Source organism: Budorcas taxicolor, chromosome 19, assembly GCF_023091745.1.
Source record: "Budorcas taxicolor isolate Tak-1 chromosome 19, Takin1.1, whole genome shotgun sequence".
NCBI lineage: Eukaryota > Metazoa > Chordata > Mammalia > Artiodactyla > Bovidae > Budorcas > Budorcas taxicolor.
In genome coordinates, this window is record NC_068928.1 from 34,341,594 (window position 1) to 34,356,118 (window position 14,525).

The 14,525-nt window shown below is 60.2% G+C and overlaps 1 protein-coding gene across 6 annotated transcripts in view; it reads left to right on the forward strand.

Moving 5' to 3' along the window:
- Positions 1–14,525, forward strand: part of TOM1L2 (target of myb1 like 2 membrane trafficking protein) — a 72,475-nt gene that overhangs the window by 54,587 nt on the left and 3,363 nt on the right. The window contains exons 8-15 of one of the 6 annotated variants that reach the window (XM_052658258.1): positions 1,917–2,050; positions 4,115–4,163; positions 4,376–4,499; positions 5,121–5,238; positions 6,126–6,201; positions 8,204–8,269; positions 12,475–12,534; positions 13,995–14,031. In XM_052658258.1, coding sequence (XP_052514218.1) covers positions 1,917–2,050; positions 4,115–4,163; positions 4,376–4,499; positions 5,121–5,238; positions 6,126–6,201; positions 8,204–8,269; positions 12,475–12,534; positions 13,995–14,031 — 664 coding nt within the window. The remainder of the gene's footprint in view (positions 1–1,916; positions 2,051–4,114; positions 4,164–4,375; positions 4,500–5,120; positions 5,239–6,125; positions 6,202–8,203; positions 8,270–12,474; positions 12,535–13,994; positions 14,032–14,525) is intronic. The other 5 variants (XM_052658259.1, XM_052658260.1, XM_052658261.1 and 2 more) reach the window with 5 other exon arrangements.

Consider the following 14,525-nt stretch of genomic DNA (forward strand, 5'->3'; position numbering starts at 1 on the left):
AGCGATAACATTTAATTAATCCAGTGGTGCCCAGAACAAGCACTCCTTCACAGCTGTCCCCCAGCTCCTGGAAGGCTCCCTGCCCAACGTTGTCTCTTCAAATAGCAGATGGTTTATCCCCTCTTGCTTCTTGCATCTCATTTCAATAGAAACCAAGGTGGCCGGGACCGTTTTCTCCAGAGAAACCTAGTTGACCATGTGTTCAGCTTCATTATTCCCCTCTTGTCGTCAACAAAGACTTCCTCTTCCTCCGTCTCCTCTGCACCTGCAGAGCACAGATCTGCAGGACCCCATTCCCTGCTCCTGGGGACCTAGCAAGATGATTAAAAGGTTGTTCTGCAAGGTGGGGATGAGAGTGTCCCTTGAAGAAAAGATGAAGGTGTGGGGATTAATTAGACAGGAAAAGGATATTTTGCCAGGTGCTCTGATGGATGGAGGACGTTTGCACCAAGAGCAGTGACCAGCTGCTCACCCCACTGTTGCGAACCAGACCCAGGAGGCCAGACAGAGACTGTCCGCGGTGAGGACGTTCCTGTCTAAGCTGGGGCCGGTGACAGGCTCTGGTCGCTTTGTTTCAGCTCAGGACCAGAAGAAGGTGCCTGTCTGGGTGGCATGGAGCTGGAGGGAGGCAGGAAGGTCTGCCTGGAGCCGCTGCGTCTGGCTGTGGATGATCACTTGGAGGCCCTGAGGGTGGCCGGCAGGTGTCCATGGTGGCACAAATCTTTATGCTCTGGTGTTTCTCACTTATATAATCTCTCTCTCTCTTTCTTTTCCTTTGTAATTTTTTAAGATAATAACTTAAAAGTTTGAAGCAAGGAGAAGGTAAAACTTTCTCTCTGCAGAGACCCCAGGAGGCCCCTGATCTGGGTCCATGTGTAGGTGAAGCTCCATGAGGGGCCCCCGGGTGCTGGCCCAGGTGTGGCACATCCAAGGCCCTGCCAGTGGGTCGGGGGCTGTCTCGCCCCCTCTGCTTCAGCTGAAGGCCACAGGAGCCAGGCACTAATGCACAGCTTTGGGTCTCCTCCTTCAGAAATCATCTAGTGCCTCCCAAATGCTCTGTAGGGTCAGGGAACCCTTCCTCCCGGAGTAAAACTCTACAGAGACCCCTAGCATATTAAACAGGTGGAAGCAGATAAGGCACCCTGGCTGTTGTGGCCGGGGCCAGAACCCTGGGTGGGGGGTGGGGGGCAGCGCCTTGGGCGTGGGAGGGCTCTGGGCAGAGCTTCACCTCTTCTTCCACCCCATTCCGTCCCGGACAGCTGAGGGTCAGGACTGCTTGCTGTAGCCCTGACACCCCGCAGGGGCTGGGCTCCAGGGGAGACTGACTGCAGTCCTGCCTTCTCCAGGCAGGTGCTGTCCCTTCTTCAGGCAGGTGCTGTCCCTTCTTCAGGCAGTTGTGCCTGGTGCTGGAGCCACTGCCTGCAGTCCTTGGAGGGGCTTGTTCTCCTTGAGCTTGTGGCGCCTCCGCTGGGGTGGGTGGGAGCCCGGCTTTGCTAACTAGAGGTGAGGGAGAGCTGGGGGCATGCTGGAGGCGCTGAGTTGGGGTGTGTTCACAGCGCACAAGCAGTCTTGGCGGGTGCCCAGAAAGCGTTGAGATGCGTGGGGATAGAGGATGGGGTAGCCTGTCCCAAGTGATGGGGTGACGTCTGGCATGTTCTGTTGAAGAGAGGAAGCAACTGCAGGGAATCGTGTTCTCAGGTTTTGCAAGCGGTCTGTGTAAAGTTGTTCTCCGCGCGCAGCAGCGCACACTAGGACGCTTGTTCATCTACTCGGGGGCCGGGGCGTGGGTGGGGGGAGGTCCTCCGGGTCTCGGGCACACGCCCGGCCTTGTGGTGGCGTCTAGAGCACTGGCCCTGGGGTGGCTTCTAGAGTCGGCTCCGAAGCGAGCCTGTGGTAGCCGGGCCGTATGTCCTCAGGAGCTGCACCGGACCTGCCGCGCCATGCAGCAGCGCGTGGTGGAGCTCATCTCCCGCGTGTGCAACGAGGAGGTCACGGAGGAGCTGCTGCACGTCAACGACGACCTCAACAACGTCTTCCTGCGTTACGAGAGGTGAGGGGGGGTGGGGGTTGGCGGGGGCGGAGCCCGGGGCAGGGCGGTCCAGGGCAGGGGCTGGGGTGGGGGCGCGGAGGCAGGCGCTGCCCTCCGTGAGCCTCAAGCTGGTCCCGTGTCTCCGGCCCAGGAAGGAGAAAGGCCGGGAACCCCTGGCTCCTGCACCTGCTCCTTGGAGGAGCCCCTGAATCTGCAAAGGATTAAGGGGGGAAATCTCTACCAGGGAAGATTTTCTCTTTCCCATATTTAGAAAGAGAGACTGTCCTCTCCTTTGCAACGTCAGTGTCTGGAGGCTCTGAGGCAAGGGGTGTGAATGCCACCGGTCGCTGCTGCCACAGGCACTGTCTCTCTCCTCCTGCAAACAAGTCAGTTTGGGGTTCAAGGTAGCAAACCTGCATAATTTCTCCCTTCCCCGAGCCTTCCCTCTGGAAGAAGTGTGGGATCCAGGCAGTGTTAAGCAGGCAGGTGGTGGTGAGTGTGTTCCCACCCTAGATTTGGAGGGGGCTGCCCTGGGAAGCCGGAGAAAGCGATGGCACTCCACTCCAGTACTCTTACCTGGAAAATCCCATGGATGGAGGAGCCTGGTAGGCTGCAGTCCATGGGGTCGCAGAGTTGGACATGACTGAGCGACTTCACTTTCACTTTTCACTCTCATGCGTTGGAGAAGGAAATGGCAACCCACTCCAGTGTTCTTGCCTGGAGAATCCCAGGGACGGGGGAGCCTGGTGGGCCTGCCGTCTATGGGGTCACACAGAGTTGGACACGACTCAAGTGCCTTAGCAGCAGCAGCAACAGCCCTAGGAAGCACCTTGGCCAGGCCAGTGTTTTGCCATCAGGAGGAGGTGGCCTCCGGGTTGCAGACCCTGGCTGGACGACCTGGCATCACAGAAGGTCCATGTGACCAATGGGCATCTGGGCCTCAGGCTGGTTTTGCTGTGGGTGCCACAGCTCTGGGCCTTGTTTCTGCTTCGACTCTGGTGGCAGCAGTGGGGTGGCCCTGTGTCCTCCAGTTGGGTGACGGGCCGACCACGGTAGGAATGTGGGGCCATCTGGGACCCCAAGTGCCAGCGGGCACAGGAGTAGAGCCGGGTCGGGGGAAGCTCAACTCCCAGCCACAGAGCCCTGGGCCCTGCCCTGCGTCTCCCGTGTCTTCAGTCTCAATGGGCTGAGCGTCTCACCTGGTAAACGCATCTCAGGAATAGGGTAACAGTAATACACGGGGCTGGCAGACCTGGCCAGAGAGCCTCTGACAGGACTGACTGTCAGTGAGGGCACGGGGGAGGTGCTCCAGCACACAAGCTACAGGCGGGTTCAAATTCCTGTCTGTGTAGACTGGGTACAAACTGCATCCCAGCTTGTCCTTGGAATCCCTGCTCACCAGGCATGACCGCAGCATGTGTTGGGGACCACTGAGGGGCAGGGCCCCAGCAGAGCCCCAGCTGTAAGAGGTCTTAGCCTACAGTGTCTGGGCTGCCATGCTGGTCCCTGCCTGGGACAGAATGCCTTGAGTGCAGGAGAGGAGAGTCTGTCCTTGGTCAGGCTAGGTCCTCTCTCTGGTGACTGACCCCCATGCAGCTGCTAGGGCCTGAGCCTGCCTTCCTCCTCCAAGTGCCAGCCCATGGGCCCCACCCTTTCCTCCATCACCTTGGCTCCTCACTCCCCAGCAGAGCTGCCCGACAGGGAGGGTGACAGCTCTCATCTGGATCTGGGATGCCCCCAGGGAAGATGGCTGACCCAGCGCCCCTTCAGGGCCCAGAGGCGCCTGGGGTCTGGGGGGGCCACAGGAGCTCAGTGAATGAGAGTTGAGCCAGAGGAACGCAGGGTGTGCTTTGATATCTCCTGGACGTGCCAGCCAGCACCTCCTCCCTCTCCTGCAGTGCCCATGGGAAGGCTGACCCCCACCCCAGTCGCCACACAGAGGCAGGCAGGACAAAGTTGTGTGTGTACGGGGTGTCTGCTCTCAGGCTCCCGAATGAGCCTGGGTCTCTACTGGCCTCCGGGCCCACGAGCACCATGGCTCCACCTCCCCGTACCCTCCTTACTCCACTTTCCCTTCCCCCTTAGGTTCGAACGATACAGGTCAGGTCGATCTGCTCAAAATGCCACTAATGGGGTGAGTGTTCCTTCTCCCCTGCCTGGGGGCTAGGAGACTGGCCTGGATTTGAACTTACCTCTGGTTTTCCTAACTGTGGTTGAAATATTAGGGTGATGGGAGAGCAAACTCTGAGGGGGAGGCTGGGGGAACATCCCTGGTGGGTAGGTGCAGGGAAACCCCAGGACCTCGTGGGCTTTCCCTTCTGGGTCAGCACGTCTCCTGCCTGGCAGGTGCTGAGCGAAGTGACAGAGGACAACCTCATAGACCTGGGCCCGGGGTCTCCAGCTGTGGTGAGCCCGACTGTGGGGAGCACAGCACCCCCATCTTCCCTCTCCTCCCAGCTCGCCAGCTTGGGTGAGTGTCCCTGGCCTCCCCCCACCTCCTGGCCTTGGGGAGCGGGGGTCCATGGGGCAGTGTGGGCTGGGTCCTGCTGTGCCAGCTTCAGTTCAAGGCTTCTCCCTAAGCTTAGAGTTTGAACCTGTTGGAAACCTGGAGTTGAGGGGTGGCGGTCCAAGGAACTGGAGGCTGTTTGGTCCTGAGGATAGGTGGCTGCTGTGTCGCACGCAGACATCCTGTGTGGCCCAAGTGATCTCCTTCTCAGCGTCAGCCGGGCCAGGGTGGCAGACTGGTGTCAGCTCCTCAAGTGCTGGACCTGCGGCCCCAAAGGCTGCTAAGGCCACACCAGGCCTGGAAGGGTCAGCGGCTGACTGGTGGCATTTGGGCACCTATGTAATATTTGTCACATAAAGGACCCTGGTCCATGGCCACTGTGGCTGGCTCCCGGCGTGCTCTGCAGGGCCCGCCTACTCACTGCTTGCCCTTGTCTGGGAGCAGCTTGTGGGGCTGTGGCTGTTCTCTACCCTTCTGCCCCCCAGGACTTCCACCCACCAGGGGCAGCCCACTGGGGAGGGGGGGGGGGTCCTTCCCGAGGTCAGGCCCACATCTGTGGTCACCTGTGCTGTGTTCTGTGTGCAGACCTGGGTACGGAGAGTGTCAGCGGCACCCTGAGCTCGCTGCAGCAGTGCCAGCCCCAGGATAGCTTCGATGTATTCGCCCAGACCAGAGGGAGTGCCTCGGCTGAGCAGCGCAACCCGTACGCGGGGGCCCTTCTGATGGCTCTGGGGACACTGCGGGGCTGACCTTGGCCTGGCCTCACGGCCAGCACAGCGGGGCCTTTAATTCGCCGGGGCCAGGACTTCACACTCTGGCTACTGGAACCTGGCTGGAGAGACTGATGCTGTGTGAGGCCGGCATCCTGGCCATGTCAGTCTGTCCAAGTCTGGGCTCTTCTGTTGCCCCTGCTCAGCACTGTGGTTGCAGGAACCGCCTGTGTGTGGGGGTGGGGGTGCGAGGGGGGCAAGAGGATGTGGCAGGCAGGCAAAGAGTTGGTTCCTCGCTCCAGGGGTGTGGGGAGCAGCCTCCCTGACAGCGACTCTGACCACAGTGAGCCAGGTGGAATTGTGGGAGTTGATTCCAAAACACACAGCCCTCTGCATCTGCTTCTGGGACCCTTCTGTTCAGCCTTGACCCACCTCCTAGGGCCCAGCATCTTGATGCATCCAGATCTCTGGGTCTGTGCTCAGGGCTCAGCAGGTTGAGTAGGGCCCCAGGCCCTGCTTCAGCACAAGAAGTTGGGGAGTAGAAGAGACAGCCTCACAATGAGTGATAGACCCTGACCCTAGACCAGGAGACCGCCTCACCTGTCAAATGCCCCCAAGGTTGCTGCTCTGCTTCATATGGCTGCTCCCTTGCAGCACCCTGTCCTTGAGCCTTAGAGATGCCTCATATTGTTACTTGAAAGGGGGACACTGAGGTGCAGAGGGAGTGAGCAGCTGGACCTCCTGGCTTCAGCTGCCTTCCAACCCCAGCCTAAATGCCGAGGCTGCCGAGCACTTGTGAGGAAGGTCCTGTGGCCAGAGGGGATGACCAGTCCACCCCGTCCATCCCCATGACTTCCCTGTTTGTGCTTCTTTGTCCCAGGCTCACCTACGAGGACCCCCAGGCTATTGGAGTACCTGCTGCGGCAGCTGATGGTCGGAAACAGAGCTCCGAAGTGGTAGGTGTGGAACCCTGCTTTTCTGCCTGGAGGGAAGGCCGGGGGGTAGGGTGGGTGGTGAAGGTGGCTAGAGAGTTAGCCAGAGCTGATGGCAGTGGGAGCAGGCCAGAGGGGCAGACCTGGGTGAGCCACATCAGCTCATGGAGTACCCCCACCTTGTGGGAGACCCCAGTGTCAGTTTTCCAGGAGGAGACAGGCCCCGAGACGGGGAGACTTCGAGGGCAGCCCGAGAGCAGGCAGTGGGCAAGGCTGCACCCCAAGAGGTCTGACTGGGAGCCCCGCTGTGCCCCCCGAGGTGGCTCTGGGCTCTCAGGGTTCCTGTGGTCAGGGAAGGTCTGTCCCCAGAGGTTGTAGTGCCCTGGGCTGGGCAGCACCCTGATAGGTGAGACCCTCACGGAAGGGATAGGAGGTCCCGTAGGCCCACCCACCTGTTCCATCAGAAGGGGGTTGGAGTTCTGGGCTGGCTGGGGAGCTGGGATGCAGGGGGATGGGGAGCGCTGAGAGTGGAAGTCGGGTTGTTGGGGCCCCAGATGCCGCGATGGCTCTTTCTGCCTAACTGAGAAACGTGTGGCTGTGAGTGAATGAATGCATGTGGGGCGAACCGTAGCCCCAGAACAGCTGCCCACGCCTGTTCTGGGCTGGCAAGGGGCAGCGCTTCCTCAGCGCCAGCCCCTGGCCTCCAGCAGCCCCTGTCCAGGTGGCCCGAGCAGGCAGCAGTGTTGTGGCCTGCTGTCTGCAGGAAAGCTGCTCCCCTGGTCCCTTCTGGTTTAGGCAGCTTGGTGAGAGTCATGCATCTCTGCTCACCGGCCCCTAGGGGGCACCAGAGTGCCAGCTCGGCTGTGGCTCTCAATGCCCTGCCCCCTCAGACCCCTGAGGCTAGCTCTGCTGCGTGCTCTAGTGGTCACCGTCCAGTGTCTCCTGTTGCTGAGGGCGTCTCCCCCTAACTCAGGGCCCCAGGGGGCCGGTGAGGCCCCTCCCCTGGCCCCCCAGCCAAGCTGGCCTGGTCAGCTTCCCTCTCTGCCTTCAGCCCTGCCCCCCCCAGCCCAGGTGTGTCCCAACGCCAGTGCCCGAGGTTCAAGCTCAGGAACGTGGCCAGCTTCTCACCCTTCACCCTAGGCAGGCGGGTGCCTGGCTTGGCCGCCTCCCTCTTGTCAGCATCTTCACCTGCGGGAGACAGGCTGCTCCCCATGTGTGCTGCTCCATGGAGGGCATGGGAGCAGGGTTCCCGTGGGCAGTGTGTGTGCGTGTGTGTGTGCGCGGCTGTGGGGGGGCATATGCCTGTCTGTGCATGTCCATGTCTGTCTGTGAGTTTGTGTGTCTGTGTGTGGGTATCCCTGTCTCTGTGTGTGTCTGTATGTCTGTGTCCGTGGGTGTGTCCGTGCACACACACACTTACATGCGCCTTCAGGCCTGTACTTCAGGTTTTGTTGTTCATATCCTAAACAGTGCTGACCTGAAAATGAAAACTGGGCCAAGGGTAAAATTAAGAACACAACAAAAGGGGAAAAATTGTGTAACCGCACCTCCACAGTACATCCAAATCAGAAGTCTTAACTTTAAATACTTTTACTATGTAAAAAGGCAATATCCCCAAATTCAGCATTCACATTAAGAGTTGGAAAAGGAGCACACAGGTAACTGAAAGGGGAAAAAGAAGAAAAAAAGCAGAAATGAGAAGAAATAGAAATGATTATGCCACAGCTGCTTCTGTGACGTCACCTCTTGGTGACCCCAAGAGTCCCAGGCAGGAGGGCATCCCCGCTGGCCTCAAGAGGTTTCCCGGGGTGGGGACAAGGCTTGAGCGTGCCCTGCCCTGTTGGGATGCCCTGTACTTAACTCCTTCTTTCATGCAGGAGTCAAGGGGTGTTTGGGAGGGGGTGGGGTGCTGGGTCCAGCTCCTCAGTGACTTAGCTTCTCTGTTTCCATGGCACCGGCTCTTGCCTTCTTTACCATGGGTCTCGCTGTGACTTTCCTTTCTGGGACGTTTCTGTCCTCGACCCAGAAGAGAGGTAAAGGTGGGGACTCTGCCCTGGAGCCCATAGACAGCTGGCTCATAGCCCAAGGAATGGTGAGCGGTCATCAACCGCGCTGACCCCCTGTCCCCCCAGCACTTCCCTCTGTCGCCTGCTGAGCCCCTGTGAGTCGGACAGTCCAGGGCCACCCCCCACCCCGGCGGGTGCCCAGTCTCCCCCTCCTGTCTGTCTCCTTAAGCCACAGACTTCCAGCCCCAGAAACACAGCTCTGGTTTTCTGCTGAGCTCGGGCGTTTGCAGGAGTGAGGGGAGGGCTCTTCCCCCTTCACTGTCCCTGGAGCTCTGGGCAGTATTCACTTTGCAGGATGAGCACAAGTCCTGTGGCCTCTGCCTGGGGGCGGGGGGGGCCCCCTGCTGTGAACGTGGCCGTCTTCAGCCAGTGGGGTCTGTGCCCGCCGTGTCCCCCAGAAGGGTCTGCAGCCCCTGAAGAAACACAGACACAACAGGAACAGAACGAGAGGAGTCTGGGGCGGGGGCACTGGGATCACACAGGCAGTCAGCCCTGGGAAGTAGGGCGTCTGCAGCCAAAGCCTGGGAGGGTCTCTCCTGCCTCGTGATCAAGTGGCCCGAGTCTGTGCACAGAGAGGCCGCCCGCTCCAGCCTGCCTGCCAGGCAGAGAGCAGCTCACCTCTCACGGAGCCACCACCTGGCTACCTGTCTGTCGCGGAAACCAGAGGTCTTTGTGTCAATGGGGCCAGAGCAGAAAACGCTGGACACTCCAGGAGGAAGCGGGACTGACTCCTGGGGCCCGGGCCAGGATGGGCCAGTGGAGGGCTGTTCAGGCTGGGCCAGCATGCCTGGGCCTGTGAGTGGCACAAGGTCTCCTGGCAGAGCCAGGTGTGGCAGGACCACTACAGCCCAGACCAGGGTGTCTGCCCATCCAGCTTGGAGCTGGTGACTGGGCCCAGCCACATTCGGGGTCATCGCCCATTCCTCCACAGCCCTGCCTGCTGCCCCAGGCCTAGGGCCAACCTTAGAGACACAGGCCAGCCAGGCCCTCGTCTGCTTCTTTGGGGCAGGCTGGGGCTCCACCCATATGTGTGAGTGGCCTTAGAGCAGGACTCCTTAGAGCATGTTCCCTCCATTGTCCAAATTGGGAGGATCCATCGTGTGTCCTTGGACCTGTTAATCCTGCAAAAAAGGATACTGCCCACAACGCGCGGTGTGGCTTGGCAGCCGGTGGTGGCGCCGCCCCTGCCTGGCCCCACCTAGAGCTCCAGGCTCCGACTTCAGAAATAAGCCAGGCTAACAACTAACCTTGCATCTCACCTGTCTGACTGCAGTGTGTTTGTTCTTTTTTTTTAAACAATGTATATTAATTGCTTTGCCTTATTTCCCATAGAGTAGAAACCCAAGTCTTTCCAAACTGCCTGAGTACAAATTCTTTGCTTGGAAACTTTTTGTACTATTGAGTGAGACCAAGGGTTTGTAGATGGTGGTGAGGAGGTGGAGGGCGGGGTGTCAGGAGGGTCCACAGCCCCTGGATATCACCCTTGAGCACACCACTGGCTCCAGCCTCATTGGAAACAGCGTAGGTTTCCCTATGGGGAGGAGAGGCCCTGAGAACCTTCTGGTGCAGCTTGCCTGGGGGGTGGGGGGCAGTGTAGGTGCCCCATCTGGCTTCAGGGTCTTCCTGCCTCTCCTGGCTCCGGTCAGAGGGCACACGGGGTGGGGAGGGGCGGGGGGAGCCAGGGAAGCACAGCAGGAACCGCAGTAGGTCAGCAGAGAGTCTGCTCCAGGTTTGGGGCGGGGGCGGGGCTCCCTGTGCGAACCCGCAGCCCCCAGATGCAGCCGAGGGTGCCTGGCAGTGGCTGAGCTGGTGGCAGCCCCCTCCCTCCTGGGCCGGTGAGCGAGCCGCCCGCCAGCCAGCAGCCAGTGCAGATCAGGGCTGAGGACACAGCTCATCTAGGTCTCCTGGGTGAGGGAGTCTGGGTGCAGATCCTCATTAGAGTCCCCACATGAGAGGTGCCTTTGTTTCTCTCTCCTTTCCATCTCCTTCCTCCACCTCACATTCCGCAGACCCCTTGCCCAGGAGGTGCTCCCCGCAGACTACGCCAGAGCCCAGGTCACTCAGGGTGAGAACACTGAGAGTCCTCGGGCCTGGGGATGCGCCCGCGGCCAGGGCTGTTCACAGGGCAGCCAAGTATCCAGCGTGTCTGACACGCCTGGTTTTCACAGAAACTTTGCCCTGGCGCAGTGCTCCCACATCGACCACGTGGCAGGTGGCTCGTGAGCCCAGGCGCTGCGTCCAGCCAGGCAGTGCAGCCCATGCCAAGGTCATGTGAGCTGTCCTGTCACCCACCCAACCTACTCCGCACCTCTCAGTCAGGGGTCAGGCCCAGGGCTCCGAGCCCTGGGTTTCTGAATTAGATACAGAACGAGCAGCCCAGAAGTGAAGGGCTCCAGGGTGGTGAGTGGTGGAAGCCGTCGCCCCATGTCACAGATGAGGCCGGGGCCCACAGGCAGGGAGCTCCTGGAGAGGGGCAAGTCCACCCAGGGGAGGGGAGATCTGCTTCCGCCAGCTCGAGGGGTGAGGAGCTTCTCACAGGTCAGTGTTTATCTTCTGAGCGTGCTGGCTCTCAAGATCGGTCCAGAGGGGAAAATGGGGCATGATCCCTGAGCCCAGGGGATCAATCCTGAACAGTAAAGAGGGCTTAAAGCCAATGACCCCTTTAGCGGCTTTTTTCAAGCTTTGCAACCTGAGGAGTCTCTCTGCTCGTCCTGGGCAGGCTGAGGCTGGTGGGCGTCAGGGACCCCCTGCTCCAGCAGCTGGAGTTGCCGGTTTCTCCCTGGAGACGTGCTGACTCTCCGTGCTGGGTTCTGGCAATGTGGCAGGTGGCAGGAGACCTCCCTGAGGCCAGCATCCCGGCTTAGAAGAATCACAGTAATGAAAACTTGCATCTCCTGTCATGAGAATGTGTCGGGTGGAAACCCTGCTGGCAAACGTGAACCTGGCAGGTCGTGCCCCGGCTGCCCCTGCTCCTGCTCGCTCGGGAGGGAAGGGGCCTTGGGTGCTGCCAGTGCCCATGGCGGCCTGCCCTGCAGAGCAAGGACCACTTGTCCCTCAGCCCCATCGTCATTTCAGGGTGGTTTTTCATTCCAGCATTCATAAGGTCCCAGTAGGTCAAATACAAATAATCTGGTGGAGGTTGGCCTGCACGTCTCTGAAACGCCTGTGGAGGCCGGATATGGGGTCTGCCAGCCTGGCTGTGTGGCCCTGGTGTGAACCCAGCTGCAGACACAGTGCTGGAGAGTTTTCTAGAAACAGTGGGCTTGCGAGCGGGTCCCAAGAGGTACTTCATGGGCCAGCCTAGGTGAGGACACAGGTCACTTCAGTCAAGGGCCGTCCACTCGTTTCTCTAGGCAGGGAGCCAACATTTCATTAGCGTGACTTCAGGGGGACTAAAGGTTACTCTTACTTCTTATCACATTACTATCTTATGACATCTGCCAGCAGCTTCACTGTTTCCAGCCAAATAGATTTTCAGGCCCTTGGCACACAGGCAGCCCTGGCGTGGGCAAGGCCCAGGCGATGGTTGGACGCCTTCCTTCTCTCAGGACCCCGGCCCCCTCCCCTGCTCCCCCGCCCCTCCCCTGCTCTCAGGTGCCCTTTGATGGGGGAGGAGGGGGCCACAGGCAGTGCTGAAGGCTGGGAGGGGAGGGTGGAGTGAGAGGAGGCTGCTGCATTCAGGCTGCTTTGCAGTTTTCCCACTAAAGAGACACACAGATGATGACAGCCTACAGTCCCTCTGATCATCAGAGTGCTTGCTTTTGCCTGTGTCTGCTGGTGGAGGAATGTGCTGGGCTGCTGTGGGCCAGGCCACCCCTAGGCCTGGGTGCCCTCTCCACTTGGAAATGCCCCGGGACGAATTTCAGGATCCTTTCAGTGAGCAGAGCCCAGACCTGTGCCAACCCCGCGCCCTGCGCCACCCTGGGCCATGGGCCGCTGTGCAGCCTCCCTGTCCTGCTGGGGGCCCGGGACCAAGGGTGGACACACTAGTCAAAAAGTTATCCACTGAAGAACGCGTACTGCACCTCCTCCCCGCGCCCGCCCGGCCGCTGCCCCGCTTCTTAGAGCCGCTGCTTTCCTCCCCGCCGCCTCCCTCGGCTGCTGCCCGCCTGCCCCGCGAGTCCCGCTCTGTGCGCCTTCGGTTGCCTTGGGCTGCCTGCACTGACGTGTCCGCTGTTCTGTCTCCCTGCCTGGCTGGGGGCTGCCTGGCCGCTGCCTGCCGCCTCCGCAGATCCCCGTGGTGCAGCCCTCGGTCATGGACGACATTGAGGTGTGGCTCAGGACCGACCTGGTGAGACTCCACGTTTCTGTCTTGATGGGGAGTGGCGAGGCCCAGGCTGGGGCCCCTTGGGGCTGGCCTGGGGGCCCAAGGGGCTGCTCCCTGGGGAGTGGAGGAGGGAGGCTGGGCAGGCGCCTCCAGGATGCACCCTGACTTTTCCCAGTCACTCTGTGATTCCAGGTGTGTGCTCTTGGATTCTTCTGGTTTTTGTGCATTTTTTAATTTTAATTTTTTTGGTTTTCATTTTTTTCTTTTAATTGTGAAATTTTCGCAGTTGTGAGTGGGTGTTTATTTTTCCATCATTGTCATCACCCTTCCCCAGCGTAGCCTGGCATCTTGGCTTTACTGGCCCCAGAGGCCACTGTCTTTGCCTCCAGAGATGGGCAGGGAGGTTAGGACGTCATGCATCTCCCCATGGCAGCAGGTTCTGAGAGGCGAGGCTGCGTTGGCCCGTCCCCCGCCCCGCCCCTGTGCTGGCCCCCAGCCAAGCAGTGTTATCCCCTGGGGGGCTGTTGGAGAAATGCACCATGGAAAGGGGTGCTTGCCCACGTCATGGCTGACGGGACTGGGTACACCTCATCTCCTGTTTCTTGTCGCCTCCTGTCAGGCCCCCAACTAGGACGGTAGACCTTAGGAGGATCTCCTGCCGCTCCGGGCCAGCACACCACCCACCCAACCCCAAAGACAGGCTTTCCAGAGGCACTCTCTACCCCGAGAGCTGCTGCCTGGGGGCCGTGCCAGGAGGGAAGAGGCACCCATTAGGTCCTTCCCAAGAGAACGCCTGAAGAGAAATAGCTGCTGTCACAGGGCAGGCGGGCACACCTGGCCCCCTACCTCACAAGGGGGACCTGCACTTGAGGGCAGATCAGGGGTGGAAGCAGGAAGGAGGCTGGGGCCATGTCCACCACCCATCACTGTCTGTGCAGGGCCCAGTGACCCCCACATCCCCCAAACAGAACTGACCGCCCAGAGTGTCCTCAGTGTCTGAATCAGGGCACGGGAAGAGACTGGCGCTGCTCCTAGGAGGCTGGGGCTCAGCCAACCCCCTGCCGGGGTGCCTTGGGGTCAAGCTCCCATGTCTCCAGGCCTCACAGGGTTCCAGCTGCTGGCGTGGCCTTGACCACCCAGTGCCATGCAGCTGCCCGTGAGTGTCCGCAGAGTGGAGGGGCACCCGGAGCCCGGCCTCTCCCAGCTCTTCTGTGGTCCTGCCCTGAGTTTTAGCAGGGAAGGAGCTGCACAGTTCAGTTTTTGCTTTCTGACTTTTCTGGAGGATCTAGAGCCTCCTCAGCTTTTTGTTTTTACTTTTTAAAAACAAAAGTTTCTGTTTCTCCAATAAGATGAGAGCAGTATTATGCTCTTGCAGAACTCAGGATGGGAAGTAGGAAGTGTCACTAGGTGTTGCCCTGGGGGGGTGGGCTGCGGGCGAGAGCGGCCATGGACAGCACTAACACCCTCTCTCCGCTCTCCCACAGAAGGGTGATGACTTGGAGGAGGGCGTCACGAGCGAAGGTAGGCCTGCCTCCGACCCACTGTGGCTGTGCCCTTCCCAGGCTCTGAGAGCCTCCTTGCCGCCCTGGCACCTCCCCGCTCCTGGGCTCTGTCCATCCAGGTCACCTGCTGATGTGGGAGGTGCCAGCAGGCACAATCGGCCATCCCAGGTCCATGGGACCCCAGACCGGTGGCACTGCTGACTGGTCTGCCCCCCACCTCCGGATGGTCATTGCAGCCGAGACAAAACACACGCCATGCAGTCAGCACAGCGGGTGCCGGTCTGGGGCCCTCTGTAGGCCCTGAGCCCTGCCGGGGTTGGGGTCCCTGCCAAGGTCAAGGAGGAAGTTGCCCCTCCAGCTCTTCCTGCCTTGCCACCAATGCCAATCTGGATGATGGAAAAGCACCAAGTCAGTGGTGGGGCAGGAGTCATAGCTGCCCGCTTCCCTCATGCCCCCTGGGTTGTGGCTGGGCTTCCCGCCTGCCCTGGTGGTGTCAGAGGAAGAAAGGGGCCC